Source organism: Penicillium alfredii (genome assembly GCF_028826965.1).
Source record: "Penicillium alfredii strain IBT 34128 chromosome Unknown utg000010l_segment0_segment0, whole genome shotgun sequence".
NCBI classification, from domain to species: Eukaryota; Fungi; Ascomycota; class Eurotiomycetes; order Eurotiales; family Aspergillaceae; genus Penicillium; species Penicillium alfredii.
Window position 1 is genome coordinate 351,006 of NW_026622707.1, and position 12,813 is coordinate 363,818.

At 52.6% G+C, this 12,813-nt stretch overlaps 6 protein-coding genes across 6 annotated transcripts; 3 read left to right on the top strand and 3 right to left on the bottom strand.

Annotated features, from left to right (window-relative positions):
* Window positions 1–447: 447 nt before the first annotated feature.
* NUU61_007673 (SAM-dependent methyltransferase) lies at window positions 448–1,344 on the top strand (the record flags this gene model as incomplete). Its single annotated transcript, XM_056658198.1, has 5 exons — window positions 448–766; window positions 854–871; window positions 942–1,052; window positions 1,104–1,222; window positions 1,288–1,344. The coding sequence occupies 5 exons, from the start codon at window positions 448–450 to the stop codon at window positions 1,342–1,344; spliced, it is 624 nt and encodes a 207-aa protein (XP_056508491.1).
* Window positions 1,345–1,789: 445 nt separating this feature from the next.
* Window positions 1,790–3,764, top strand: kexA (serine-type carboxypeptidase kexA; the record flags this gene model as incomplete). The annotated part of the gene is made up of 3 exons (XM_056658199.1): window positions 1,790–1,950; window positions 2,014–2,374; window positions 2,430–3,764. 3 exons carry the CDS (start codon window positions 1,790–1,792, stop codon window positions 3,762–3,764), a joined length of 1,857 nt encoding a protein of 618 aa, XP_056508492.1.
* A 182-nt stretch (window positions 3,765–3,946) lies between these two features.
* On the bottom strand, window positions 3,947–5,248 carry cia1 (iron-sulfur cluster assembly protein CIA1; the record flags this gene model as incomplete). Its single annotated transcript, XM_056658200.1, has 1 exon — window positions 3,947–5,248. One exon carries the CDS (start codon window positions 5,246–5,248, stop codon window positions 3,947–3,949), a length of 1,302 nt encoding a protein of 433 aa, XP_056508493.1.
* A 607-nt stretch (window positions 5,249–5,855) lies between these two features.
* Window positions 5,856–8,129, top strand: NUU61_007676 (RING finger and CHY zinc finger domain-containing protein; the record flags this gene model as incomplete). The annotated part of the gene is made up of 3 exons (XM_056658201.1): window positions 5,856–7,070; window positions 7,130–7,459; window positions 7,551–8,129. 3 exons carry the CDS (start codon window positions 5,856–5,858, stop codon window positions 8,127–8,129), a joined length of 2,124 nt encoding a protein of 707 aa, XP_056508494.1.
* A 647-nt stretch (window positions 8,130–8,776) lies between these two features.
* Window positions 8,777–10,555, bottom strand: NUU61_007677 (serine hydrolase domain-containing protein; the record flags this gene model as incomplete). The annotated part of the gene is made up of 1 exon (XM_056658202.1): window positions 8,777–10,555. The coding sequence occupies one exon, from the start codon at window positions 10,553–10,555 to the stop codon at window positions 8,777–8,779; it is 1,779 nt and encodes a 592-aa protein (XP_056508495.1).
* A 1,053-nt stretch (window positions 10,556–11,608) lies between these two features.
* NUU61_007678 (uncharacterized protein) lies at window positions 11,609–12,434 on the bottom strand (the record flags this gene model as incomplete). The annotated part of the gene is made up of 3 exons (XM_056658203.1): window positions 11,609–11,852; window positions 11,951–12,297; window positions 12,378–12,434. The coding sequence occupies 3 exons, from the start codon at window positions 12,432–12,434 to the stop codon at window positions 11,609–11,611; spliced, it is 648 nt and encodes a 215-aa protein (XP_056508496.1).
* Between the last annotated feature and the right edge of the window lie 379 nt (window positions 12,435–12,813).

The window sequence follows — 12,813 nt, forward strand, 5'->3', positions numbered from 1 at the left end:
GTCGAAGGTGATGTGGATGAGGAGAGAGAGAGAGAGAGAGAGAGAGAGAGAGACGTTGAGATCAAGAAGATAACGGTAGAAGGCGGGGGGAGAGAGAGAGTAAAGCGTAAAGAGAAGAATGAAGTGGAGCCGAAAATTGGTCGATAACGCGCGGGGACGTGCAGAGGCGATGATGCACTTGGGCAATCCACGGGATTGCCTGACCTCGTCTTAGTATGATTCTTACTATAGGAGAAGACAATATATAATACATCAAATATCAAATATCAAATATACACTACTAAGATCAATATTAAATAAATCTATACTTAGACAATAATTAATCCTTCAATTCGCCGTCATCCCCTTCGGCTGGTATTCAGTGGGCTGCCCGAACTACCTCCTCTTTTTTTTTTTTTGGCCCGCCTTTTCTCGAGTGGTTCCGTTCATCCACCCCCCCCAATCATCATGACTGACCACAAGACGGCCTTCGTGGTCGAGCACCTGGACCCCGAGCTAGGTCCCTGGTCAGCGCTGGAATATGCCTGCATTTCTCGCGAATCGCATGCGCGCGGGGTTCGCTTCCTGCTCAGTTCGGTGCCCGCTTCGCTGCAGATGCCCGCCGACTTGGCTGCGACCCAAGGCCTCGAGGTCGAGCAGCGCAGTGTCGAGGAAATCTTTGCAGACCGCAAGGACAAGGTGTGTCTACTGGACCCCGCCGCAGAGGTTGAATTGAGCCCCGCGGATGGCGATCACTTTGAGGTTTTCTTGTTCGGCGGCATTCTCGGTATGAATTGAACCCTGCGAGATAAGAAGCAAGAAAAAGCAAGAAAGAGAGAGAAAGAGACAGTGGGCTAATTGGGAATTGCACCAGGTGATGATCCGCCTCGAGGTATGTCTGGCGATACACTACGTCGTTTTCTGACCGATGTATGTGTGGCCTGACTAACAATTCCGTGTAGATCGCACTTCAGAATTGAGGAAAAAGGGCTACACCGGCCGACGGCTGGGGCCTAAGCAGATGACGACCGACACTGCCGTGCGGGTCACTCGCATGGTGGTCCAGGAGAAAGGTGAGGACCGATGCTGGTCTTGACGAGGCTTGGCTGACGAGCTTGATTTAGTGCCGTTGGAGCAAATTCCCTATGTCGACTACCCGGAGTTGCTGATCAACGAGCATGAACGGACCGAAATGCCTTTCCGCTACGTCACTGATTCTACGGGGAAACCGATCATGCCCGATGTAAGTGATCATGGTCTTGCCCAGAGCGCAAGTAGTTGAGCGTAAAAATGCTGATTTGATTCCAGGGGATGGCGGATCTCATCAAGCAAGATGCCGACAAGGGTGTCGATGACTTGTTCTGAGATGGGCAACCAGATAGTGTATATTGAAGAAATAAATATTCATTGCTGGAGGATGTATATTGGAAGTTGAAATAGGCGTCAAAGAGAACAATTAGTGTGGTGACGAGCCAGCAACGCGGCCTCTCGGAACAATACAATACCATACACGTTTCTTACCACCAAAATTCCAACTTTGTATGGAGGATCGACCATACCGTACGCCACCTGGACCCAACGCCATGTCACCCGAGTTTAAAAGCGGTCGTCAATAGGACTCGACTCTCTCAATAAAAGCAAAGGGACCCGCTCTTCTCCATCGCGTGTTCGCCTCCCTTACTTCGCCCCTGCTTCTTGCGTCTCGTCTTCGATGGTCTTTCGCTTGGAGCAAGTCCGCGACGGACCGGTCTGAGTCGATTCACCCCTTTCGTGTGTCCTTGAGATCGGATGGTTTCCTCGAGCTGTTGAGATGCTCTCATTATCTTCCCTCGGTCTCCAGGGGGCTTGTGCCTTCGCGCTGCTATGGACCCTGGTGCTGAGTCCGCTGGCGACGGCCAGTTCGGCCGCCGATTACTACGTGCGCTCGCTTCCAGGCGCTCCGGCTGGGCCTCTCTTGAAGATGCATGCTGGGTAGGTCTTTGTCTCTCTAGATGTCACTTCTTGGACACTCGCTCATCCTGAACTCTCCTCCAGACATATCGAGGTCGACCCTGAGACCAACGGTAACCTGTTCTTCTGGCATTACCAAAACCGCCACATTGCGAACCGACAGCGAACCGTCATCTGGTTGAACGGCGGGCCTGGATGCAGCTCAATGGATGGCGCGCTGATGGAGGTTGGGCCCTACCGACTCAAGAATGATCATACGTTGGAATACAACAATGGCTCCTGGGCCGAGTTTGCCAATTTGCTCTTCGTCGACCAGCCCGTGGGCACGGGCTTCAGCTACGTCAGCACGAACAAATATCTGTCCGAGCTGAATGAAATGTCTGCGCATTTTATGGTCTTCTTGGAGAAGTTCTTTGAGCTGTTCCCCGAGTACGAACGCGATGATGTCTGTCTCCCTTGCCCTGAACTCCGTGGAGAATTTGTTTCTGATGAAATAACAGATCTACCTCTCGGGCGAATCTTATGCTGGTCAACATATCCCCCATATCGCGAAAGCCATCCAGGAGCGGAACAAAGTTGCTGCAAAGGAGGGCAAAACACAATGGCCGATCAAAGGTCTGTTGATCGGGAATGGCTGGATCTCGCCCAAGGATCAATACCCTGCCAACTTTGATTTTGCTCGGAGGCAAGGTCTCCTTCAAGAGGGAACTCAGACCTACCGACAGCTGGAAGCCCTGCAGTCTGTCTGTCTTGCGAAACTCGAGGACGCCGGGGGTAATAAGCTGCATACCCCAGAATGTGAGGTGGTCTTGAGAGAATTCCTCCAGCTCACCGTCCAAGACGGTCAGTGTTACAACATGTACGACATCCGTTTGAAGGACACATTTGCGTCGTGTGGAATGAACTGGCCGCCGGACCTGGAATACATGGAGCCATACCTTCGGCGGGACGATGTCATCGAGGCCTTGAACATCAACCCCGCCAAGAAGACGGGCTGGCAAGAATGCACCAACATGGTCAGCGACGCCTTTAAAGCCAGCAACTCTGTCCCTGCCATCGACCTACTTCCTGGTCTGCTGGAATCCAACGTTAAAGTACTTCTGTTCAGCGGCGACCAGGACCTGATCTGCAATCATCTCGGTACGGAGCAATTGATCCACAATATGAAATGGAAGGGTGGCACCGGCTTCGAGACCTCGCCTGGGGTTTGGGCTCGGCGCCATGACTGGTCGTTCGAAGGCGAGCCGGCCGGCATCTACCAACACGCGCGCAACTTGACCTACGTGCTCTTTTACAACGCCAGCCACATGGTTCCCTTTGATATGCCCCGCCAAAGCCGGGATATGCTGGATCGTTTCCTGAGAGTCGATATCGCCAGCATTGGCGGCCGGCCGGCCGACTCCCGCATCGACGGCGAGAAGTTGCCCCAAACCTCGGTTGGTGGTCAGGCCAATAGCACCACCGCTGAGCAACATGAAAAGGAAAAGATGAAACAAACCGAGTTGCACGCCTACACCAAGTCTGGTGAGGCGATTCTGGTGATTGTGATTATCGGCGTTATCGTTTGGGGATTCTTCATCTGGCGCAGTCGCCGCTCTCACCAAGGCTACCGTGGTGTCTTGAACAAAGAGCCGGGCACCGGCTCGGTGCTAGACCGGTTCCATAACAAGCACTCTAGTTCCGATGTTGAAGCCGGTGATTTTGATGAGTCTGAGTTGGACCAACTTCATTTGCCCGAAGCCGAGAGCGAGCATTACACGGTCGGCGACGCCAGTGATGACGAGGATTATGGTACTCACCCTACTCATCCCTCGGCCTCAAACCGCGGCCCTTGATGGGTTTCTCTTTTTCGCTTCTTGTGCATCTCTATAACGAGGACGGTGTCAATGGGGTTTGCTTTGGTCATCTGATAGATCATTATATGAAATTGGATTGTTTGGACTATTTGATAGACGGTGAATTGTATATTTGGATTGTATATTCTTGCATCTGCTATTTTCTCCCTCATATAGGCAAGTCACCGCTGCAACGTCCACACCTTGACACTGCCGTCGTCTGCCGTTGTCACCAGGACTTCCTCCGAGCTGTCCGACCCGCGATCTGCTCGTTTGGCCCAGGCAACATGGTTCATCTCGTAGATGCCATGGGCACCGTCCAATACAGCGAGAATCGACCACTCCGTCCGTAATGAGAGTTTGGCGGTAGAGTCCGTGTCCATGGCGTCTGGGTCGGTTTCTGTAGCAAGGCGCTCCTCGTACAGCACGATGCGCCCATCCGCGCCCACAGAGGCAATGAGCCCTGATCGGCGACTCCAGGCCACAGCGTAGATGGGTAGCTCGTGCGCGTGCGGCAGCACGGCGTCTTCCTCCCAGGTCTCGTCGGTCCCTGTCGGCCGGATGATACTCGGGATACCGGTGGCCGCAGACGAGGACATAGCCGGTGGCTGGTTGTCTTTCGGGAGGCGGCCCCAGACCCGCACCGTGCGGTCATCCGAGCAGGAAACCAGGCGCGGACCAGAGAGCGCGCGCTGCTCGCGCCATTGGGTCGAATCGGATGATCCCCTTGGCACATTGTCCGTGGACTCCCAGTCCAGAAACCACACCGTGCCCTCGTGGCCCTTGAGACACGCGACCTGGCCCCAGTCGTCCAGATCCTCGCGCCACAGCCGAATCGTATCGTCGTAGCTCCCGCTGGCCAGACACTCTTCGACCGGGTGCCACGCCACGCATTTGACATCGCCGCCGTGCTCCTGCATGACCGCCACCGTTTCGAAGTTGTTATCGCCATCATCCAGGTCCTCCCAGATCCAAATCGACTTGTCCCTGGAACACGTCGCTAGCAGCATCCCCGACGGCGACCACGACACGGATTTGACCTCGCTATCGTGGCCATCCAGCAGCACCGCAAACCGCCATTCCTCGTCATCCTCTCCTGCATCATCATCATTGCCATCTTCTTCAGAGGAATCCCGAGAAACATTGGACTCTGTCGCATTCCCTCCAGCAGCGGCCCCCCACCCCGCAGCACCGCCGTAGCTGTCCCACCGGCGCCACACACCTACCGTGGCATCGAAGCTGCCAGTTGCCAGCACGCTCTCGCCCTGGATATGCGGTTTCCAGGCGCATGTGCGTACGCTGCGTTTATGGCCACCCGAGATGGTGGAGAGAAGCTTGAAGTTCGTCAGGGAATACACCCGCACCGTCTTGTCGGAGCTGCAGGTTGCGACGATCGGGAGCGTGGGGTGTGGCGCTGTGAGCCAGGTTCGTTCGAGGGAGGGCGGCGTTAGGTCGGAGAGCAGAGATATTTGTGGTTTGGCCATGATGGATGTGCTCTCTCCCTCTCTCTGTCTGTCTCTGTCTGGCGTGTGGTGGGAGGGAGGAGAAATTTTGGTGAGTCTCGGGTGCTGTGGGGGAGCCGATTAGATAGCGGATATCGTTGTTTTCTCAAGGTTGTCTCCGGTTCAATTATGTTTTTTTTTTTTTTTTTTTTTTTTGCTTGAGATGGCCAACGGTGAAATCATGAATTTGGGCAGGGAGTTGTACTCTCAAGCTTTGATGCAGGGTCTTCTCGTCTTCAGCGAACTCCCACCTGGGCAGTTGCAAAGCCCGACGACCCTACGGTAGAACATGCCGAGCATGACTACTGTCGACCGGGGTTTTTAGAGAGATTATCTGCTGACAGTTATGCCTAAAATTTCTTCTTCATCCAGTCAATCTATCTACCTCTAATAGTCAATTGTATGGCAATCAACGTTGTATAGTTCGCTCGTGGCGCTGAGACGCTTGTCCCAAATAGGAAGTGATGAATCAGCTCAGAGGGCACGTCACATGTCAACATGGGGTTGGGCAGATCTCCCTTTGTGGGTTTCCCATAACATCCGGTGCTGTGTGTCGCTCTTTTTACTTGGATGCTGAATACAGCCCTTCATGAGCAACTTCATCTCCTCACTATTAGTTGACCTTGGAATCCGAGCCCGTCTTCCCCGCCCCGATCCCCCGCATGATCCCGATTCAGCGAGTGTGCAGAGCGTCCAACCCAAGCTTTCTCCAAGCGGCGACGCCGAACATCGGACGGTTTGCGAACACGACCGAGAGCGTGGTGGTAGGCAGGAACTGCATAGCGGAGATGCGGGGTCCTTGCACGGCCCTCCCTTCTTCAATACTTTGCCCAAAGATATGGATGGTCGACATCTAGAGCCTGAAGGCACGCCGGTGCTTCCTATCCGCTCAATGCCTGGCCGAAATGATGGTTTGTCGGGATCTACAAACTCAGAGGGTCCTCGAGATGCGCATGGCCGCCTGTCGCCGAATTTACCGAATAATTCACAAGATACGAGATCAGATGTGGAGAGTGAAGGAACAAGGCGAAATGTCAATAATGTTGCAGAAACAGTGGATCCGGGCCAATTCTCGCTCCCGGCAGATGATGGAATGGGGGTTCTCAGGAGGAAAATCCATGCAATCAGAGATCTGGGCCTCGACAATGCCGAGAAAGCACGCATGATTCATGATCTGATGACAGAAAGCTACAACTCCTCCCGAGAACCACCGTTGAGCCCCTCCCTGGCATTGTCGCCAACACCTTTGAGTCCTCTGGAGCAGCCCCTCAGCCCCAAGGCAGATGACAGTCCACAATCGCCTAACCAAATTCCAACGCTACATCCACTCACAACTTCGGCGTCGCATTCCCATACCGAAAGTCACTTTTCCCTTACCGCCGAAGATTTGCAGCCGACCTTTGTCCCAAAGGCCGAGCCTGAATCTCCGGTGGGCGAGACTGGAGATGAAGACCCGGACACGGAGGAATTAGAAGAGGAAACTTTGGGCTGTCAACACTACAAACGAAACGTCAAGCTTCAGTGCTACACTTGCAAGAGATGGTATACGTGCCGATTCTGTCACGACGACGTCGAAGATCACCATCTCATTCGCCGCGACACGGAGAATATGTTATGCATGCTATGTGGTCATGCTCAGCCTGCAGCACAAGTCTGTCGGCAATGCAACGAACAAAGTGCTCAATACTATTGTGAAATTTGCAAACTGTGGGACAATGATGGCAAGAAGAGCATTTACCATTGCAATGACTGTGGAATATGCCGGATTGGGCAAGGCCTTGGAAAGGACTTTTTCCATTGCAAGGTAAGAAAGAACACTGAGGTTTATCAAGTGTACATCTTCAGGGATGCTGACTAGTTTAGACATGCTGTGTTTGTTTGCCCATCTCAATCGAGATCACTCATCGCTGTATCGAACGGTCTACTCAATGTGACTGTCCTATATGTGGGGAATACATGTTTACTTCTCCGGAGACTGTGGTTGTGGTGCGATGTGGCCATAGCATTCACCACAAATGTCTCTCGGAGTATTCCAAGAGCTCTTTCCGTTGTCCCATTTGCAGCAAAACCATCACCAACATGGAATCGACTTTTCGGAACCTTGACCGGACTATTGAGAGTCAGCCCATGCCAGCTGAGTTCAAGGATACAAGGGGCCTGATTTATTGCAATGATTGTGGTGTGAAATCAGTTGTTCGATATCATTGGCTGGGCTTGAAATGCGATATGTAAGATTCATTGTCATAACACTGGGGGAAGCGAGCTGACGACCCCTAGGTGCGAGTCATACAACACAGCCCAGATCCGACTCTTGCATGGTGATACGTCGGACCCGCTTGAGGAGGAAGGTGGAGTCTCAAGTCTACCTCGGCCTCGATCATCGTCCTTGAGTGTGAATGGAGCACCGATGTCGCCCACGTTGGGGGCTCTGCGCACCGATACGAACTCGGTGCCACCCTCACGTCTAAATGTGCCGACATCTGCCGGAACTGATAGCCAATTTTCCTCTTACAGCATTACTCGCGGTCGGGCGATTTCGCCTGTAGTCAGCAACTACTTCGGTCTACCGCCCGAGCGAGAATCCGAGAAACCGTCATCCTTGCCATTCTTCGGGAGCTTATCACGAGCTGACAATGATGCCGACAGTGGCGCTTTGAATTTTCTGAGCAGAAAATTCGGGTATGGGACTGGGTTACTTGGCGGGGAGACCGAGTCCGCGGATGCAATCTCAGAGGCCGACGGGGAGGACGATGCGGACTCGTGTGGCACTGCAGGAACAGATGGCAGCAATGATGAGGAGGACGAAGCTGACGAAGACGATGGTGACGACGATGATGCTATCGACATTTTTGGGCATCGTTGAGAATCTCGCGTGAGCAGGTGACATCACATCTCATTGCATTTTGGTATGCCATCATGTTTTTGCACCACTGAAGCACTACCATACTCTTTTCGGTGTGCATCATTCTACCGCCAGAGGCGTGCTACCACGGTACCAGATGACATGCAGACCCTGTTCTATCTGTCATCGATGCCCAACTCGGGCATGGTTCAAGCTTCAAGGCGATGACACTCCAATAGGGACTGCTCGAAAGCATATTAAGTCTCGCCCACGATACACGCGATGCAGCTGTATGGCTGCTTCATACCTGGGCACACTGGCAGACAAGGGCAAAAAAAAAAAAAAAAAAAATCAAGGTCCTTGCATCCCGTCCCAACCTGCACTGGGACCAGTCACGATGGGTGGTGGAAACAATTCATGGGGAGGGCATCGAATTCACATACTGGAAGCGGCTTTTTTTTCATTTCTGCCGCGGCATAGCGTCTTGTTTGCATCTTTAGACCATATGGCCATCACGAAATAATGAAAGCAATCTTCCAATTTCTCCTTTTTATTCTCGAAGATTTGATGTGCATCTACATCAACTTACATTTTACAGCTTACCCATTTACCGTTAGATACTTCAAGACAGAGAAAAGCGTGACCACATGTCTCGTGCACTATCAACCTCACTTCCTGCGCCCTAGCTTAGCTCTGTACGCACTCGGCGTCACAGCATCCGCCTTACCCGTCTTCCTATCAACATGGAACACAAATTCCGCGAGATCCAACCCGCCATACGTCAACATATCCAAAGTACTCGTCCAGTCCTCGACATCATACAGCTTAGAAAACAAGTGACCCGAAATAGGCCCAGGTTTGTTGAGTGTCGCCGCGCGGAACGCAACCTGGCCCGAGCCCGCACCGTCCTGGATCGTCGGCACGAGCCGGATCCCAGAAGTTTCCATTAGTCCCTTGGGGAGCAGGGCAGTCAGGTCGGCGCCGTCACTGATCCACTGCGAGACGACGAGGCCGGGCGGCGACTTGGCGGATGTGGGGACAGACAGCGTCAGAGTAGTGTTGAAGCGCTTGTCCTTGGGGGCGTAGGTACCCGCGAAGTTATCGAGGGCCTCGTTCTTGGCTTGATCCATCAGCGCGGGTATCACGGTGTCGGCGATGAGATCGGCGACTAGCTGCACGGCGGCTGAGCGGGTTGCGTGGGGACTGGCGCCGAGGATGGAAAATCCCACTCCGAAGTCTGGTAGCAGTGCTAGCAAGCCGGTGTAGTAGCCCGAGTCTCCTAGTTTTGTGTAGATGTCTGTTACCACGCCCGAGGGGTGTACGTGGCGGTAGATTTCCCACGGGCGGCCGGCAGCATAGCGCAGGTCTGAGGTAAAGGAAACAGGTTTCATCCAGCGGCGGGTCTTGTCGGCAGGGAGGAGGGTGGAATTGAGGATGCTGGTGCCAACCTTGGCTAGGTCGTTGATGGTCGAGAAGAGGCCGCCCGAGGACTTGGTGATGCCTGATTTGATGGCAAAACTTGCGGCGGGATCGCCGGCGACCACGGAGCGTTTGAGAACCGCGGGGTCGGTTGGCGCATTGGATAGGGTGTCCTTCAAGCCCAGAGGCTTGAAGATGGTGTCGTGGTACAAGTCGTCTAGGGATTTCCCGCTAAGTTTGGATAAGGTGTGGCCGAGAAGGATGAAGCCGTTGTTGGAGTAGATGGGGCTAGTTCCGGGGGCATAGACAGGCGGGTTGGCAGCCGTACCCTGGGCATATTGGAGCGCCGTGCATTTCTCCATGTCTTCGTACTCGGCACAGGGATACCGTGCCAATTCCTTGGTCAGGTTGAGTGATGGCAGACCCCAGCGCTTCGGTATAGAGTGAGATTGGACGGCTTGGACTAGTAAGTCCCCGTCAAATGGAATACCACCGCGGGGGAGACCACCAATGTGAGCCGCGATATCGCCAACAGTGATTTTGTCCCACTGCACATCGTGCACGGGGTCGAATCCCTTGGCCGCCTTTTCGACGAACTGCTTGAAGGGCGGGAAGATATCGGTCAGGGGCCTATCCCAGTCCTTTTCGTCCAGCTCTATCATGCCCGCATAGACAGTGAAGAGCTTGGAGACGCTCGCAATGCGGTAGATGCTGTCTGCGTCGACCTTCTTAACGCCCACCGAGCCATTGAGGCTGGACGCAGCTGTGTGGTGATACTGCAAGGACTGGGCGCCTCGATCATGCAGCGAGAACATGCCCGCAGAGAAGGTGGTGTGTTTGAGCAGGACGGCTGTTTCTTCGCCGAGTCCACCACCTTTGAAGGTTTGCTCTAGAGCCGTTGTGACATTTTTCCAGGTGGCTGCCACCAGACTGGACCGACTGCTGAGATCTCTAGGTGCTGGGTAGACTGGACCTTGGAGGCCAGCGAGTACGGTGGTAGTATAGAGAAGAAGAGTGAGGACTCGCATGATGTTTGGAAGTATGGAGATTCTTCTTGAGTCCCGTCTCGGGATATCCAGGACTACTTATATCCCGCAGCTGGGCCATGATGTGAGGGGTGCATGTCCAACCCATATTTGGTGCTGTCATAGACCAGGCAGTGCTCAGGGGGTTGTGTTGAAGAGACACTTCATGAGGCGATCTCTAACTGAATGGGATTGCCAAGATAGAAAGCCGCTAAACCGATTTGGGGAGCATGCGGCGCTGGCTTGGAAAACTGAAATGCCATTGGCAGCCTGAGGCCATGGCAGCGGTGAGTGTAGCCCTAATCAGAGGCCCAGGATCTGGGGGACTATGCGAGCTATATTTGGCATTGACGTGGGGACTTCTAGTTAAGCTTGTAAACCCATAAGGCCCCCCATGACGTAGAAATCTGACGGTGAAATTGTACCTCAACCATACCCAGGGATCGACCCTGGAATAGAATAAAACGTAGTGTCAGTTTGATCAAATCCATATATATCATATGCCGCTGACCCCCTCTTCGCCCAGGCGGCTGTAGGAGATACAGTAGAGTGCAAAACTTATACTTTAAAGCCTTATAGACTAAATTTGTCTTATTTAAGAGGTTTCATTATCTCCTTAGAGATGGCTATTTTACTACTACTACAATCATTCTTTCATTATTACTTTTTTATCTCTCTTTTGTTAACTATTTGCTAATCATTTAAATTTCTGTTCCTTTCCTCCTTGATATTTATCCTAATTAGCTGAACCAAGGCCAGCACTCAGAAACTCCAATTGAGAAATCGTTTCGTTAGATATTTCCCTATATTATAAATAGTCAAGTCCCCGCACAAATGAAAACATAAATTAAATGAATCAATAAATAAATGATGAGAAATGATGAAATGACATGAACACCGCTAATGCTATGCTATACACTTGAAACACCCCGGTTCATTCCAGGAAAGCAACAATCGGAAACAGGAAAACAAATGAAACCACCGTCTATAGAAAAACAGCCCAATATAAAACCCCAGCCTGATCGTCATGGCGTGCACGCATCATCAAGGCATCGATCAGTAAAAGCCCCGTCGTTGGAGCATCATAGTTCGGCGGGCCTGAAGGGCACCGAGTCTACCCATGCCACCCATGCCCATGCCTCCCATGCCGCTCATTCCTCCTCCAAGTGGGCCGGCCTGAGCAACAGGGACAGTGGCAACAGGGACGGTAGCAACAGGGACAGCGGCAGCTGGAGCAGCACCATATGACGCAGCAGCGTATTGCGCAGGGGCGGGTTGAGGTTGAGGTTGAGGTTTGTTACTAGTAGTTGTTAGCTTCTCTTCACTCAACAGCCCACAACTTGCCAAATCCATGCGGATCAACAGAGAGAGGAAGGCGGGGAGAAATTCCTAACGTACAAGTGATGGTTGATCATGTTCGCGCCGACTGCACCAGCAACCGCAGCACCAGCAGTTGCCAGCTTGCCGCCACCCATCTTATGGCCCATGTATCCTCCAGCGGCGCCGCCTACCACTGTGGACCCGAGGCCCCTTTCACCGTCGGGTCCTTCGGGGTTGTGTTCGGGGTCTTTGTGGTAGTAGGAGGCGTTCTCGCCAGTTTGCTGGTACTTCAGCTGGTACTCCTGCTGAGGCGGGGACTGCGATTGGGCGTAGTATTGGGGAGGCGGCGAAGTTTGCTGGACATGCTGCTCGTTCATGGGAGGATAGGCTTGTTGGTTGTACTGCGGCTGAGCATAAGGATATTGCTGCTGTGGTAATGTAGGATCAGTATGGTGTCTTGTCTTGTCTATGAAAAAACTCCAAGTGACTTCTTCAAGTGACTTACCTCGGGCGGGTAGTAGCCCTGGGGCTGACCGTAAGATTCACCACTGTAGTTGGACATGATGGAAATAGATTCAAGATAAACTGGAATGCGATAGAGATCAAGAGGATGGAGTGGATCTGAATGAAGTAGAAATCGTTTAAGAATGGAGAAAGGAACCACAGCGAGGGTAAAAACGCGAACTAAATAGGTTTGCAGCTGGGCTTGCTACGCCGTGAATGGGTACAAATATAGAACATCCCAAGCTTTTGACAAGCTATTTAGTCGTGGCGCTGTGGGCGAACAACCAGAACTGAGGGCCTTGGCAATGGGTTTCTCCAAATTGGGATATGATAATCGCTTCTGGCACTGCTCAAATGAAGGATTGGGCAAAAAGTGGCTGGAGTGGAGATATCGAGTGGAACTATACAAGACGCTTTACCTGATGAAGAGAATACGA